Source organism: Chenopodium album, chromosome 14, assembly GCF_948465745.1.
Source record: "Chenopodium album chromosome 14, dcCheAlbu1.1, whole genome shotgun sequence".
Taxonomy (NCBI): Eukaryota; Viridiplantae; Streptophyta; class Magnoliopsida; order Caryophyllales; family Amaranthaceae; genus Chenopodium; species Chenopodium album.
Window position 1 is genome coordinate 27530008 of NC_137847.1, and position 15585 is coordinate 27545592.

The 15585-nt window shown below is 36.2% G+C and overlaps 1 protein-coding gene across 1 annotated transcript; it reads right to left on the reverse strand.

Annotated features, from left to right (window-relative positions):
* Positions 1 to 286: 286 nt before the first annotated feature.
* On the reverse strand, positions 287 to 4525 carry LOC145579115 (uncharacterized). Its single transcript, XM_081636388.1, has 2 exons — positions 1344 to 4525; positions 287 to 987 (listed from the first exon to the last, which is right to left on the reverse strand). Exons 1-2 carry the CDS (start codon positions 4324 to 4326, stop codon positions 638 to 640), a joined length of 3333 nt encoding a protein of 1110 aa, XP_081492514.1. The 5' UTR covers positions 4327 to 4525; the 3' UTR covers positions 287 to 637.
* Positions 4526 to 15585: the final 11060 nt, after the last annotated feature.

A 15585-nucleotide genomic window follows, 5' to 3' on the forward strand; every position in this document is an offset into this window, starting at 1 on the left:
TAGACTATTGCTCTTCAAATCTTACTTTGTTTCATTTGTAAAAGGGATTAATATTTTCTTTGGTCCATTGAAATTAGTTTTTGGTGGAAAATATTCTCCTTCATAAAGAAAGCAATGCCACATTTTTCTTCCTCTCTTTCATCCTCTTCCCTTCATGTTCTGTACTTCTCTCACTAATTTATCTATAAAGGATTTAATTGAAGGAAATTGAAGTATAAAACGAGTTCACATTGAAATATGCTAGTACTTTCAATTGAAGATGACATATAGTTGAATATGTTTTCCTTTGAACCAAATTATTTGGGAAGATTGAATTAGGAAGTGCTCAAATACAATGCGATGGAGGGTCCATTAGTTTTACACCATTGACACCACTAAACAAATAACTAGAGATGTAAGATGCTACACTAGCAAGCCATCAGACCATACAGAGCAGTAATCATCATTTGTAAGAAAGAGGAAAAACTGCTACAGAAACAATTTAGAGCTAGAAGAACTAGAGGGCCACTTATGATGCATGAAATATACACTTACACAGAAGGGTTACATCCATCGTCGTCCAAGACCACCATCGAAAATGCAAGAATGCAGATTGGCAGAACAAGGAGAGTTAGAATAATGAGCCAGAATAAGGCTACTAAGATTTCTTCCATCTTGCAGTATGATTGGTGTCTTCTAATTGCTTCACAACGTCTCTCATGGTTGGTCGTTTGCATGGATCTCTTTCTGTGCACTTAAGAGCTATAGAAAGTACGTCATATACTTGTTCCATGATCTCAGAATCCACAAATTCCTCGCGGAGGGCTTCGTCAATCACATGGTCAATCTGTTCAGAACAGTCCAAAGCTGACCTGACCCATCCGACTATATCCATTCCCTCAAGGAATGATGCATCAACTGCTTTCTTCCTGGTCAAAAGTTCAAGCAATACAACCCCATAGCTATAAACATCTGACTCTGTACTTCTCTTTGTTGCATAAGCATTTTCTGTACAATTAACACAGGAACATATAGTGTTATCAGCAGTTCAGCATTCTTAGCTTAAAGGCTATATTAATATCAATATGAAGTCTCAAATACATATATATATATATATATATATATATGTATATATATATATATATATATATATATATATAAATTGAATATTCTACGGGTGATTCATAGTGTTGTACACCTTGTAGTCATCTTGTAGATACATAATTTAACATTCAGGAAGGGAAAGGAAAAAAATAGCAAAAGTTGATAGACAAAGTTAGAACTAACACTTGAGAGTTTTGGAACAGTCCAAAATAGAAGATCAGCAAGATAATAGATGAAAAGCAAAACCCTAGAAGTGGTACCTGGTGCAATATAGCCGGTTGTCCCAGAAATTGCAAGAGATTGAATTGAAGTTGGTGATTGATCTAAAAGCTTAGCAATGCCGAAGTCAGAGATGTGAGGCTCCAATTCTGAGTCCAAAAGTATGTTTTCAGGCTTGATATCACGGTGTATGATAGCAGGAATACAATCAAAATGAAGGTATGCTAATCCATGTGCCATTCCAAGAGCTATCTTGTATCTTATATCCCATAGCAATAAAAGAGGATCTGTCTGCTGGAGAACATCACGAAGGCTTCCGTTTTCCATGTATTTATACAGTATCAAGCCATAACCCTTCCTCAACCAAAAACCTTCCAATTTGACTAAATTTCGATGCCTGATTTTCCCAAGTGTCTGCACTTCTCTAACCATACTCTCATTTGCACCAGTCTGACCACCAAAATCAAGCTTCTTGACAGCATAGACATCTTCTGGAGCCAATGAGGCTTTGTAGACAGTTCCATGAGCTCCTCTACCAACGGCGTATTTGTCATTCAGATTTTCAGTAGCCTCCATGATTTTGCTGAGCAGAAAGGACGTACCTTCCTGATTTGATAATTCAATGTCTTCTTTCTGTCTTCCTTGACTTCTGACACAGATATAACAGATTAAAAGGGCAAGAAGCACCACAAAGAGCAATGACCCAAGAGCTATAATTGCTATGTGAATACTGTCCAATCGGCTTTTAGAGCTTTTCCTCCCTAGCACATCATCACATGGCCTCACGTATCTTTGTGCTGTGCAATTAGAATCAGTGGCATGAGAGCAGTCACCACAAAGTGCAGAATTTCCCAAGAACGATGATGGCGATATGTTCAACAGGTTCGATAGTGTTGAGGGTATTGGACCAGAGAACAGATTGTATGAGACATTAACCTCAACCAAAGAAGGCATATTACCGAGAGTGGCCAAGGATCCCGATAGATTGTTGTGAGACACGTCCAGCTGCTGTAGATTGGCTAATCCCCCCAGAGAAGAAGGTAATTCACCGGTTAGCTTATTGTTACTAAGATTTAAAGTGTATTTCAAATTTGTCAACAAACCAATTGAAGAAGGAATTTGTCCTCTGAATAAATTGCCACCAAGTTGAAGTTCTGAGAGCATTCGAAGTTCTGATAGAAAAGGAGGAATTCCTCCAGTAAGACTATTCTCTCTTAAATTCAAGGTAGATATGGCTTCCCAGCTTCTTAGAGTTGGTGGAATTGACCCATTCAAGGAATTGAAAGCGGCATCAAATTGAAGCAACTTATTCCAGTTCCCTAGCTGAGGTGGCAATGATCCTCCTAAACAATTGTGAGATAGATTCGCTGCCTGAAGATTTGTCAAGTTTCCAAGCTCTGGTGGCAAAAATCCAGTAAGCTTGTTCAATGACAGATTGATTGTGGTGATATTACGACAATTCCCAAGGCTTGGTGGCACTTTTCCGCGAATATTATTTTCACTTAAGTCCATGAAAATGAGACTGTGATGCTCAGTAAATTCAGGAAGCCTCCCTGCCAGGTTATTTTGCTCAAGTCTTAACCTCGTCAAACTTGAGCAACTTCCAATATCAGGAGGTATGCTACCACTAAACATATTTTGACCTAAGTTAAGAACCTTCAGCTGCTTACCAAAACAAAGGTGAGGAGGAATTTCACCAGTGAATTTGTTGTTTGTAAATTCAATCTGCACCAAACTATTATTGATCCCCAAACCTCGTGGTATGACCCCAGAAAAATTGTTCTCATGTAAGGAGATGTTATTGAGATTCTTCATCTTCGTCAGTTCCTGAGGTAGCTCCCCTGATAAGTTGTTGCTATAAATAATAACATCCTGAAGGGTCTGAATTTTCCAAATACTAAGTGGAAACTCTCCTGACAGTCGATTTTCAAACAATTCAAGGTTGCTCAATTTACTTAGAGACCCCAATTCACTAGGAATCTCACCCTCAAGTTTGTTCTCTTTCAATTGTAATTCAGTCAAGGACCTACAGTTCCCAAGTTCCGGAGGTATCTTCCCTGACAGAGAGTTCTCTGCAAGGTACAGTTTAGAAAGTTTGGAAAACTGACCTAATGAAGCCGGGATCTTTCCCGTTAAGAGATTATTTACTACAGCAAAAAGCTCCAGGTTGCTGCAGTTACCCAAGCCATGAGGTATACCACCACGAAATTTATTAAATGACAAAACGAGCTCAATCAAATTCTCACAACTACCAGAACCTAAGGGAATGGTACCTTCCAACTTGTTTTTGCTAACATCTAGATAGGCCAAATTAAGGTTATTTAGACTCTCAGGCAAAACACCCACCAGCTGATTATCATTCAGATAGACAACTTCAAGAGCAGAACAATTGCCTAGGGAAGAAGGTATAATGCCAGATAACTGATTGTCATACAGATAAAGAGAAACAAGTTCACAAGCATTGCCAATATTGGAAGGAATTGAACCAGTAAGCTTGTTATCATTCAGAAAGAGTGACTGCAAATGTGGGATCCGAAACAACGATTCCGGAATTCGAGATGTTAAAGAGTTGCTAAACAAGCTAAGAGCCAATAAGTTATGCAAATTCCCTAAGGTTTCAGGAATTTCACCAGTGAAATTGTTGTTTGAAAGGTCCAAATACTCAAGAAGACTACAATTGGAAATCTCAGCAGGAATTTCACCAGAAAAGGAGTTGTAACCAAGATCAATAGTATTCAAGTGAGGTAATTGACCAATTTCAGAGCCTAAAATCCCAGAAATCCCAAAATTTGACAAGTTGAGAGAAACTACATGATGGGTTTTGTCACATTGAACACCAACCCATGAACATGAGCTAAAATTGGAAGAAACCCAATTAAATTTAACTGAATTAGGAACAACCCAATTAGCTAAAAGTGATGTTAAAGCCTTTTCATCTGAACTCACAGAGAATGCAGTTCTAAACAAAAAAGACATGAAAATTGACAAGAAAACAGTGTAAATGAAGCTCTTAACTTCTGCCATTACTAATCTAACTAGGAAATTGAAAGATAGAGAAGAAAAATACCAACTTTAAAGGGTGAAATGTTTGGAAATCACTTCATTTGGAACATGATACTAGAACCCACCAGAAAAATTACGCCTTTTTACTAATCGAGGTAATAGCAAGTACAGAAGAAATTAATTGAATAGTTAACAAAGGCAGTATAAAATTTCGAAGTATTAAAGAGGTATTATAAAATAAGGGGAAAAAGGGAGAATATGAGAGAGAGATAGAGAGGTAATAGATTATGTCTATCTACATCCATTTCATGAGTCACATATATATATACATGATAGAATATTGTAACCTATATGGACAATGAAGAGTCCATTCATTAGAGGGTTAATATGACCTAATGACAAAGGAGGATTACAAGGGTGCTATTACCACCATACTTAAGATAGTCATAAAAGTGATATTTACAAGCTATAATGATCATCCATTATTAACATATTTTATAACACTCCCCCTTGGATGGTCATTATCTTAAAATAGAATAATGCGCATATATGCTGCCTCATTAAAAACCTTTCCAGGAAAAACCCTGTGGGAAAAAACCATGGATAAGGGAAAAAAGAGTACAGCGCGCAATTACTCCCCCTCATTATTATATCACTGAAGATCTCTGAGACGACGCAATCCAATACGATAAACTAACTTTTTAAATGTTGCTGTCGGAAGAGCCTTAGTGAATAAGTCTGCTAAATTCTCACTTGAACGAATCTGCAATACTTTTATATCTCCATTCTTCTGAAGATCATGAGTGAAGAAAAATTTGGGTAAGATGTGCTTTGTTCTGTCGCCTTTGATGTATCCTTCCTTAAGTTGAGCAATACAAGCTGCATTATCCTCATATAAAGTTGTCGGTGCCTCCTTCCCAAATGATAAACCACAAACTTATTTTATGTGTTGAATTACCGACCTTAACCATACACATTCACGACTAGCCTCGTGAATTGCTAAAATCTCAGAATGATTGGAAGAAGTAGCTGCAATGGTTTGTTTCATAGAACGCCAAGAAATGGCAGTACCACCATATGTGAACACATATCCAGTTTGTGATCGACCATTATGAGGATCAGATAAATAACCTGCATCTGCAAAACCAATCAAATTTTCTTTGGACAACTTTGGGAAAAATAATCCCATATCTTTCGTACCTTGAAGATAACGAAGTAAATGTTTGATCCCATTCCAATGCCTCCGAGTTGGACATGAACTAAACCTTGCTAATAAATTAACTGAAAATGATATGTCGGGTCGTGTATGACTTGCAAGGTACATTAGCGCTCCAATTGCACTAAGATATGGTACTTCAGGACCAAGAATCTCTTCATCATTTTCCCGAGGTCGGAATGGATCTTTATCTACTTCAAGTGATCTTACAATCATAGGGCTACTCAATGGATGTGCTTTATCCATAGAGAATCTTTTAAGAACCTTTTCTATGTATGTTGATTGATGCACAAGGATTCCATTCTCTAGGTGCTCTATTTGTAACCCCAAGCAGAATTTTGTCTTTCCAAGATCTTTCATTTCGAACTCTTTCTTTAAATAATTGACAGTCACTGAAATCTCTTCAGGAGTTCCAATGATATTCAAATCATCAACATACACTGCAATTATAACAAATCCCGATCCAAATTTCTTTATAAAAATACATGGGCTGATAGGATCACTCTTATAACCTTCTTTTAACAAATACTCACTTAGACGGTTATACCACATACGCCCGGATTGTTTCAATCCATAAAGAGATTTGTTCAATTTAATACAGAAATGTTCTCGAGAACTAGATTTTGCTGCTTCTGGCAGTTTGAATCCTTCTGGGAGCTTCATGTAAATGTCATTATCCAGTGGGCCATATAAATAAGCTGTGACTACATCCATCAAACGTAAGTCAAGTCCTTCTCTTATTGTCAGACTAATCAAAAATCTAAAAGTAGTTGCATCCACCACAGGAGAATATGTCTCCTCATAATCAATACCAGGTCTTTGTGAGAATCCTTGTGCAACTAAGCGTGCCTTATATCTTACAACTTCACCCTTTTCATTTCTTTTTCGCACAAAGACCCATTTATATCCCACTGGCTTTACACCTTCAGGTGTACGGACTACAGGTCCGAATACTTCTCTTTTTTCAAGAGATTTTAATTCTGCTTCAATTGCTTCTTTCCATTTTGGCCAATCATTTCTTTGTCTACATTCTTCAATGGATTTTGGTTCATGATCCTCATTATTATCCATGACATCTAATGCTACATTGCATGCAAAAACATCATCGACGTCGATTTGATTTCGGTTCCATGTAATTCCAGACATGATATAATTTGTTGAAATTTCTTCATTATCAGGTACCTGAATTTCTTCCTGTATCATGTCTAAATTCTCTTCTGGAGATCCTTCGGAAATTGTTTCCTCAATTTGACCATCATCAATCAATGCTCCTTTTCTTTTCCGAGGATTCTTACCTTTGGAACCTATTGGTCTTCCACGTTTCTGACGTGGTTTAGACTCATTAGCAAATTTATTTTGTCCTTCCGGGACATCTATTTTAAATGGAGCATTTACAGCTGGAATATGTGACTTGGTCACTCTTTTTGGGTCAGCAAACGAGTCTGGCAATTGATTCGCTAAACTTTGTAAATGAATTATCTTTTGAACTTCCAGTTCACATTGTTTAGTTCGAGGATCAAGATGGGATAATGATAATTCATTCCATTTAATTTCCTTTTCCAGCTCTCTTTTTTCTCCCCCTAATGTTGGGAAAAGCGACTCGTTAAAATGACAATCTGCAAAACGAGCCGTAAATAAATCCCCTGTTGTAGGTTCAAGATATTTAATTATTGACGGGGATTCAAACCCAACATATATTCCCAACCTCCTTTGAGGACCCATCTTAGAGCGTTGTGGTGGAGCTATTGGAACATAAACCGCACATCCAAAAATTCTTAGATGGGAAATATTTGGTTCCTGACCATAAACCAATTGTAATGGGGAGAACTTATGATAACTTGTTGGCCTAATGCGAATTAGTGCTGCTGCATGTAATATTGCATGTCCCCAAGCAGAAATTGGGAGATTGGATTTCATAAGTAATGGTCTAGCAATTAACTGAAGACGTTTAATTAATGACTCAGCCAGACCATTTTGTGTATGAACATGTGCTACAGGATGTTCAACATTTATCCCAATGGACATGCAATAATCATTGAAAGCTTGAGATGTAAATTCACCAGCATTATCAAGCCGAATAGTCTTAATAGGAGTATCTGGAAAATGTGCCCGTAACTTAATCAATTGGGCAAGTAATCTCGCAAACGCCAGGTTACGAGTTGATAACAAGGACACATGTGACCATCTAGTTGATGCATCAATTAAAACCATAAAATATCTAAATGGTCCACATGGGGGATGTATGGGCCCACAAATATCTCCTTGTATACGTTCCAGAAAACTAATTGATTCAAAATTAATTTTAGCTGGTGATGGGCGAATTATTAACTTGCCTACTGAGCAAGCAGCACATGAAAAATTATTATGAAGAATCTGCTGGCTCTTCAAAGAATGTCCACATGAATTCGTAATTATTTTTCGCATCATTATTGAACCGGGATGGCCTAACCGGTCATGCCAAACAACAAAATTATCAGTAAACTTCTGGTTTACTATAGCATGAGTTTCAATAGTATTGATTTTTGTGTAGTACAAACCACTAGAGAATGTAGGGAGTTTCTCCAAAACATGTTTTGTGCCTTGAGTTATTTTTGTGATTTGAAGGAATTCGCTATTTTCTTCATTGATTGTCTCAATATGATAGCCATTGTTGCGAATATCCTTAAAACTTAATAAATTTCTTTGAGACAATGGGGAGTATAAAGCATCAATTATTTTAATTTCAGTTCCCCAAGGCAATTTTATAGTGGCTCTTCCGGAACCCTCAATAATATTTGTACTACCCGATATGGTACTCACATTAATCCTTTTCATCATTAATGTAGAGAAGTATTTTTTATTTCTAAGTATTGTATGAGTAGTTGCACTGTCGGCAAGACATAATTCTTCACCATTCATAGCAAACTGAACTTGAGTAATATCCATGTTCTTCATGAAATAAAATATATGTCAAAATGTTAAGCATAAAAATAAAGATAATAAAATAAATAATTCAATAAAAACACCCAAATATTTCATAAATTCATAAAGCATATAAAGTCCTTATTACAACCGTAGAAAATAACATAAGTAAATAACTATAAAAAGTCTAATACTTAAAGTTGACATAAAATAATATAAATTTAATTATTCCCTTCCGGTGCATTGAAGAAATCACCAACTTCTAAATGAGTTGTACTGCCGAAATCAAAATTATTCCCTTCCGGGGAAGTAAGGAAATTAGCAACATCGAATTGATTTGCATTGCCAAAATCAAAATCACCTTCACCATCTTCAAGAACAAGGTTTGCCTCAACTTTCTTTCCTTTCTTCAATGATTCTTGATAAAGTTCAATAAGATGCTTTGGAGTTCTACAAACCCGAGACCAATGGCCTTTTCCTCCACAACGGTAACATATATTGGTCTCATTTTTCTCTTTATCATCCCTACGTTCCCACTTTTGGTGGGAATGATAATTTGTGTAATGACCTCCACGGCCTCTACCATATCCACTAAAACCACGCCCACGACCGCGACCACGCCATTGGCCACGACCGCGACCGCGACCTCTACCTCGACCACTACTACTGGAATGGTCTCTGTTCTTAGTTTCTTTCTCGTTATGGGTTGTTACATTCGCTTCAGGGAATGGAGTAGAGCCAGTAGGACGTGATTCATGATTTTTCATTAGCAGCTCGTTATTTTGCTCAGCCACAAGAAGACAAGATATTAATTCAGAATATTTTTTAAAACCTTTTTCTCTATATTGTGTCTGCAGGACAATATTATTAGCATGGAAAGTGGAGTATGTCTTTTCAAGCATTTCTGCATCAGTAATATTTTCTCCACATAATATCAATTTAGAAGTTATTTTAAACATAGCTGAGTTATATTCACTAACAGATTTAAAATCTTGTAATCTCAAATTCAACCATTCATAACGAGCTCTAGGGAGTATCACTGTTTTTTGGTGGTCATACCTTTCCTTTAGATTACTCCAAAGGATTTGTGGGTCTTTCACAGTTAAATATTCATTTTTGAGCCCTTCATGGAGGTGATGACGAAGGAAAATCATGGCTTTAGCCTTATCTTGAGGTGTTGCCTCATTAGCCTCCTTAATGGTTTCACCAAGGCCTTTAGCATCTAGGTGTATTTCAGCATCTAACACCCATGATAGATAATTCTTTCCGGTAATATCAAGGGCCACAAATTCAAGCTTGGCAAGATTCGACATATTTCACTATACAAAATAATATTAAAAGATAAGTATATATAAATAGCATCCAAAAGTATATACTAAACGTTATTAGCCAAATTAACAACATGATACAAACCTACGGTGAACATGATTCTAAAAATGTAGCAATAATATATATAGTACTTTACAGAATGAATGCATAAAAAGACAAATTAGATGATGAAAAAGAAACAGTTAGCATAATTATGGAGGATCATAATCAACAAATTAGATAACGTGGATTATTATTGGCATAATTTCATAATCAACAAATTAGATAACGTCAGAGTCTAAATAGAATATTCATGAAGTGTTATTAGCATAATTTCATAGTCAATATTGAAAGAAATAAACGTAAAGGTGTCATAGTAATATTGCTAATTCATGTAAAAGTTACCTTATAGTTTATTGTACGAAATAGTTAACTAAAATTGATGATATGCGGTACTCGGAAAACGCTTAATAATCCTGCTCAGTTGGTTAGTATTGGTGCTGATAACGTATTATAAAATAAGGGGAAAAAGGGAGAATATGAGAGAGAGATATATAGAGAGGTAATAGATTATGTCTATCTACATCCATTTCATGAGTCACATATATATATACATGATAGAATATTGTAACCTATATGGACAATGAAGAGTCCATTCATTAGAGGGTTAATATGACCTAATGACAAAGGAGGATTACAAGGGTGCTATTACCACCATACTTAAGATAGTCATAAAAGTGATATTTACAAGCTATAATGATCATCCATTATTAACATATTTTATAACAAGAGGAAGAATAATGAATGTTTCTGATATCGAGTTAGTATAAATTCCACGCGGTTTCAATATTCAGTGACCACTAAGCACGGTCTTTGTCCTAGTGCATTACTACTGCAGCAAAGTTTGGTGTGAACAAGTATGAACTCTACTATTTTATTATTTTTATATTTGACTATTCATCAATTGACTTGATTCTACTTTGGTCATTTTACATTCGTGTGTTGTTTGGTGAGTACTTTTATGGTTGTACAAATCATGATAGGATTAATACTCCATTCGTTTCAACTAATCGCAATACTTTGATTGACTTATGTCGATTTATAGTTTTGAAAATTAATATTTATAATTATATATTATAAAGTATTATAAAAGCTTGATCTAAAGAAAATATACTTCATCGGTTTCTTTTTAGTTGCTACACTTTTTTATTTTGAAAATTGTTTTTTTATTTTAATGCAATTGGAAATTGGAAATTGAAAATTGGAAATTGTTATAGTTGCAACACTTTTCATTTTTTACATTTCTTTCTCTCTATCACTCTCTTACCCACATGGGTGATGAGTCTCTTTTATTTTTCTCTCTATCTCTCACCTCTTAAAAAATTATCTAGGAATCCGTGAAAATAAAAGTGTAGCAACTAAAAAAATAAATGAAGTATATAAAAGACTAATCTTAAAATATTTTACATGGAAATATATGTTTTTTTTGTATATTGATAAAATAATAAAAGGCAAAATTGGCCGCAACACTTTGAAGTATGGCTTAGGTGCACTAAGCACCCTGAAATTGCATAGTAGCCAAAACACCACCAACTATGATGTTAGGTGCAACGAGTGCCTTAAATGAAAATTTTTGGTCACTTATTTCATCGGAGGAGATGAACCCATGCGTGCTAAGTGGATGGAAGACTACATAACTATTCTAGAGATTGAATATTCACCTCATTCCGGTGAAAAAAGTTGTCGAAAATTTTCATTTATGGCATACGTTGCTCCCTAACACCATAGTTGGTGGTGTTTTGGCTACTACGCAAAGTTCAGGGTGCTCAATGCACCTAAGCCATACTTTAGGATGTTGCGGCCAATTTTGCTAAAAAAAAGTATAATTATAGTAAGCATAAGAATAGTGTTTAAGAAAAAAAAAACATATAAATAGTATAAATGTCAAAATTTTGCGACTATTATAAAACGGGGGGAGTAATGAAGTTTGCGCTCAAAACTATGAATCTCGTGCTGATTTTTGTGGATTAAATACACTTGTTATTTTCACTTCATAATCCTGACATCAAGATTTACTCCCTCTGTCACGAAATTAAGTGCTTGTCTTTCTTTTTTAATGTCCCAAAATATAGTGTTCATTTGAAAAAGGAAATTTGTCCTACATAATACAAACTTTCAGCCATCTCATAAATAGAACAACCTTTCGTTTATTTCAAAATACTACCACCTTTCACATGGTTCTTCTATAAATGGAACGTGACCTATTGGTAACAAGTTACCAGTGACACGTGTCACAATGTCATTTGCTATTTTATTTTTGGAAATTCTCAATGGTAACACTAAACTTTCTATTTTTCTAAGTTGTAAAATACAAAAATACTTATAATCAATGGTGAACTACAATTATTCACTTATGCTCAATGGTAACATTAATGATGGATCAGAGTTAATGGTTAACCATGGTTAACGAATTTTTCATAAAAAAACAAAATGAAAACTTGCAGAATTACAAAATTGCCCTCACTTATATAATAATTTCCTCAACCAACTATGTCTATTCACAATAAATTGATGAAGGGTTTAAAAACCATTCACCTTCTACATCTTCTACCTTTGTATTTCAAAGAGAAATTGAGAGCATTTGATGAAGGGTTTAAAGGGTTTTTGAATTTGTGTGTGAAAAAATTAGGGCTAGGTTATTTGGGGCTACGAAATTCTTGGGTCTGGGTGTAGGAGTTTATAGGTACTATAATGCGGAAAAACATGAATCATATTTATATAGCACCTAATCCCAAGATCGCATGCATAAGACACAAGACACATAATCATACATTTGAAGCGTGAATTCTACGTAGCAATTGATTAAAAAATCAAGGAGAGAATAGAGCCCCAAGCGTTGCTCCTCTACTTAGTCCGCGAGATTCGAACGAGCCGTCCACTAATACTAGATTGGTTGAGTATTGAGGAAAATCGCGATCACCACCTTTATGGACAACTGACCACCGCACGAACCACCACCACCACGAAGCACCACCGGCGCCGAGGAGAAGGAGAGAGCCGTGAGAGAGAGAGGAGTTTGAGAGGGTTAGGTTTGTGTTTTCTAATTAGGGTTTGATCAAACTGATCACTGAATTACTTACCACAAACCCTAGGCACCTAGTCTATTTATAATCTTATTATAATTAGACTAGGGCACGAAGCCCAAAACCCTCCTTATTCCTCCCTATGGCCGACCACCTAGAGTGATGAGGCCCATGATGGGCCTCATCCTCTAATGCTCGATCTAGGCCCTTTGTGTGACCTTATAGGATCCGTCCAAGTGGGCTTTGGCCTATTTTACTAGTCCAAAGATCATTAGTACCTCTAGCTATGATAAAACGACGACCCAAATGTCCGAACTTAATTATCTCCATAATTTGATCCATTTATATATCTAGTAATTGTACATGAAAAAGACATAAATCCTTCACTGGGTATTTTTCAATTTCAATTACAATTGTTCAAAGTAATTTTAGGCAAGTTTGTTTAAAATTCTGAGTATACTTTGCGACAATATCCGCTGGTTTTTGGGTTGAAATTTGCTCGAGGATTGTTGATTCGATATCAAAGATCGATCTTGTGAAGATATATACCCCTAGTAGTGCAGATTGAAGTTAGATATTGTAGGGAATATTTCAAGCATCCCAAAGTTGAGCCCCATTATGATCATATACTTAAGTATGGTGGCGTCCAAAGGGAAGCAAGCTAGAGCAAAAGAGTCGCCAACAAGTTTTAGGAACTTGTAAACCGTTCACAGGGTGAAGGTTACACCCCTTCTTGATCCATGAGATCGCTAACTCCATAGTGGTCTGGAACCATGACTTGATATTGTGGGATGAAGGTACAAATCCAACCTAAAAGAGATTGAATCTGCCCTAAAAATAGGCATCTACTTTATTCTTCTCATATTCATGTGTGCTTTTTGACTAACATACAATCAATAGGTTAACCCTAAACCTATTTAATCTATGTTGGTTGAATATTAATGCACAAACAAATATATTATTGGTGATCACTTGAATTATAATCATATTAACCTAAACAAGATTATTAATTATCTTATTAAGAGTGATTACAAGTACAAATTCCCTTTAAACATGCAAGAGAGGGCGTGATCAAGCAATAACATAATAATATATCAAGCAACATAATAACAACATTCATCATCATAATAATCTCAATAAAGCATAATAATATTAGCAAGATCCTAGGCATGATACTAATAAGAAATATAACAAATTCTAGCATGTCACTAAACAATAAAGATCAAATCTTTAACCCTAACATGATACTAACAAGATATAAGAAATTAGGAAGCAACCTAAACATGATACTAGAAAGCAATAAAAGCATCCTAACATGATACTAGGAATTAAAATAATTTAAGCATGCTTTCTAAAGAAATATAATAATGAAACTACTTACTTTGTTGCCTCGTATCTCTTTCTATCAAAAGAATACACATGTTAGTAACTTCAATGAAAATATTAAACAGTAAATCTAATCAAAGAATTGAAATAATATTTGGGACCAAATCCTCAGAAATTATCAACCTTTCACGTCTAGGGCGAAGGCAACTTCGAACTTGGATAGGTGTGTCTAGAACTTGTGAATGAGCTAGAAATTGGATTGGTTTATGAAATGTATTGAATGGAAATATGGATTAAGCACTCCAAAGGTTAAATACTCAACCCGACCAATAATGGCGGTGAAAGGTTGTTCATCATCGGGTTTGGTTTTGGGGAGACATTTTTAGGTGTCTACAGAAGCCCCGACTTTGACTGAGTTTGTAGAAACGTCAGTTTTGAAAACGATAGTCAAAGTAGTCGATAGGGACGGAGAATGATTTAAGATGTTCTGCGATACTAAATCACTCTGTATACTCCGATACCTGCAGAAAAATGTTAGTTCCACAGATAAAAGAATAAAGATAGAATGCTTATCTGTCACCAGTGTATCGGTGGCAAACGAGCTTGGTAGTTTTCTACGCTTGAAGAAATCCACCGGATGATGTTTGTTGAGATACTTTCCATGCTTGAGGAAAGTCGACAGATGAATTTGGCAGTTTTCTATGCTTGAAGAAATCCACCGGATGATGTTTGTTGTGATACTTTCCATGCTTGAGGAAATTCGATAGATGATATAATCGTTGACTTCTTCGCCTTGAGAGGTGGCAACGGCCGACAATTTTCCTTGCTTGAGGAAAAACTTGTCTGATGATGAGATTGCAAGTCTCTATGTATCGAGAACCTTGCGCCGTGAATAGTCTTCGCTTGGGATATGATCACTAGATGATGGTTCGATTGTCCCCGAACGTGGGCTGTAGTTGGTTTGATTGTCCCCGAACGTGGGCTGTAGTTGGTTCGCTTGTCCCCAAACGTGGGAAGTAGTTGGTTCGCTTGTCCCCGAACGTGGGCTGTAAATGGTTCGCTTGTCCCCGAACGTGGGCTGTAGATGGTTCGCTTGTCCCCGAACGGGGGCTGTAGATGGTTCGCTTGTCCCCAAACGTGGGCAGTAAATGGTTCCCTTGTCCCTGAACGTGGGCTGTAGTTGGTTCGATTGTCCCCGAACGTGGGCTGTAAATGGTTCGCTTGTCCCCGAACGTGGGCTGTAAATGAGACCTGCAAAAATAAATTTGCCAAGGGACTCGTATATATTGTGATTGACTTGACCAACTGACTTGATGACCAAGTTTGACTTGACATGTGTATGACTTGTGAGAGTGTGTATATGTATGATTTGAGTGTGTGTGCAGACACAAGCAAACGAAGATGCAAAAAATTTTCCGTCATTTTTGTCATGAGTGGAGGATACCG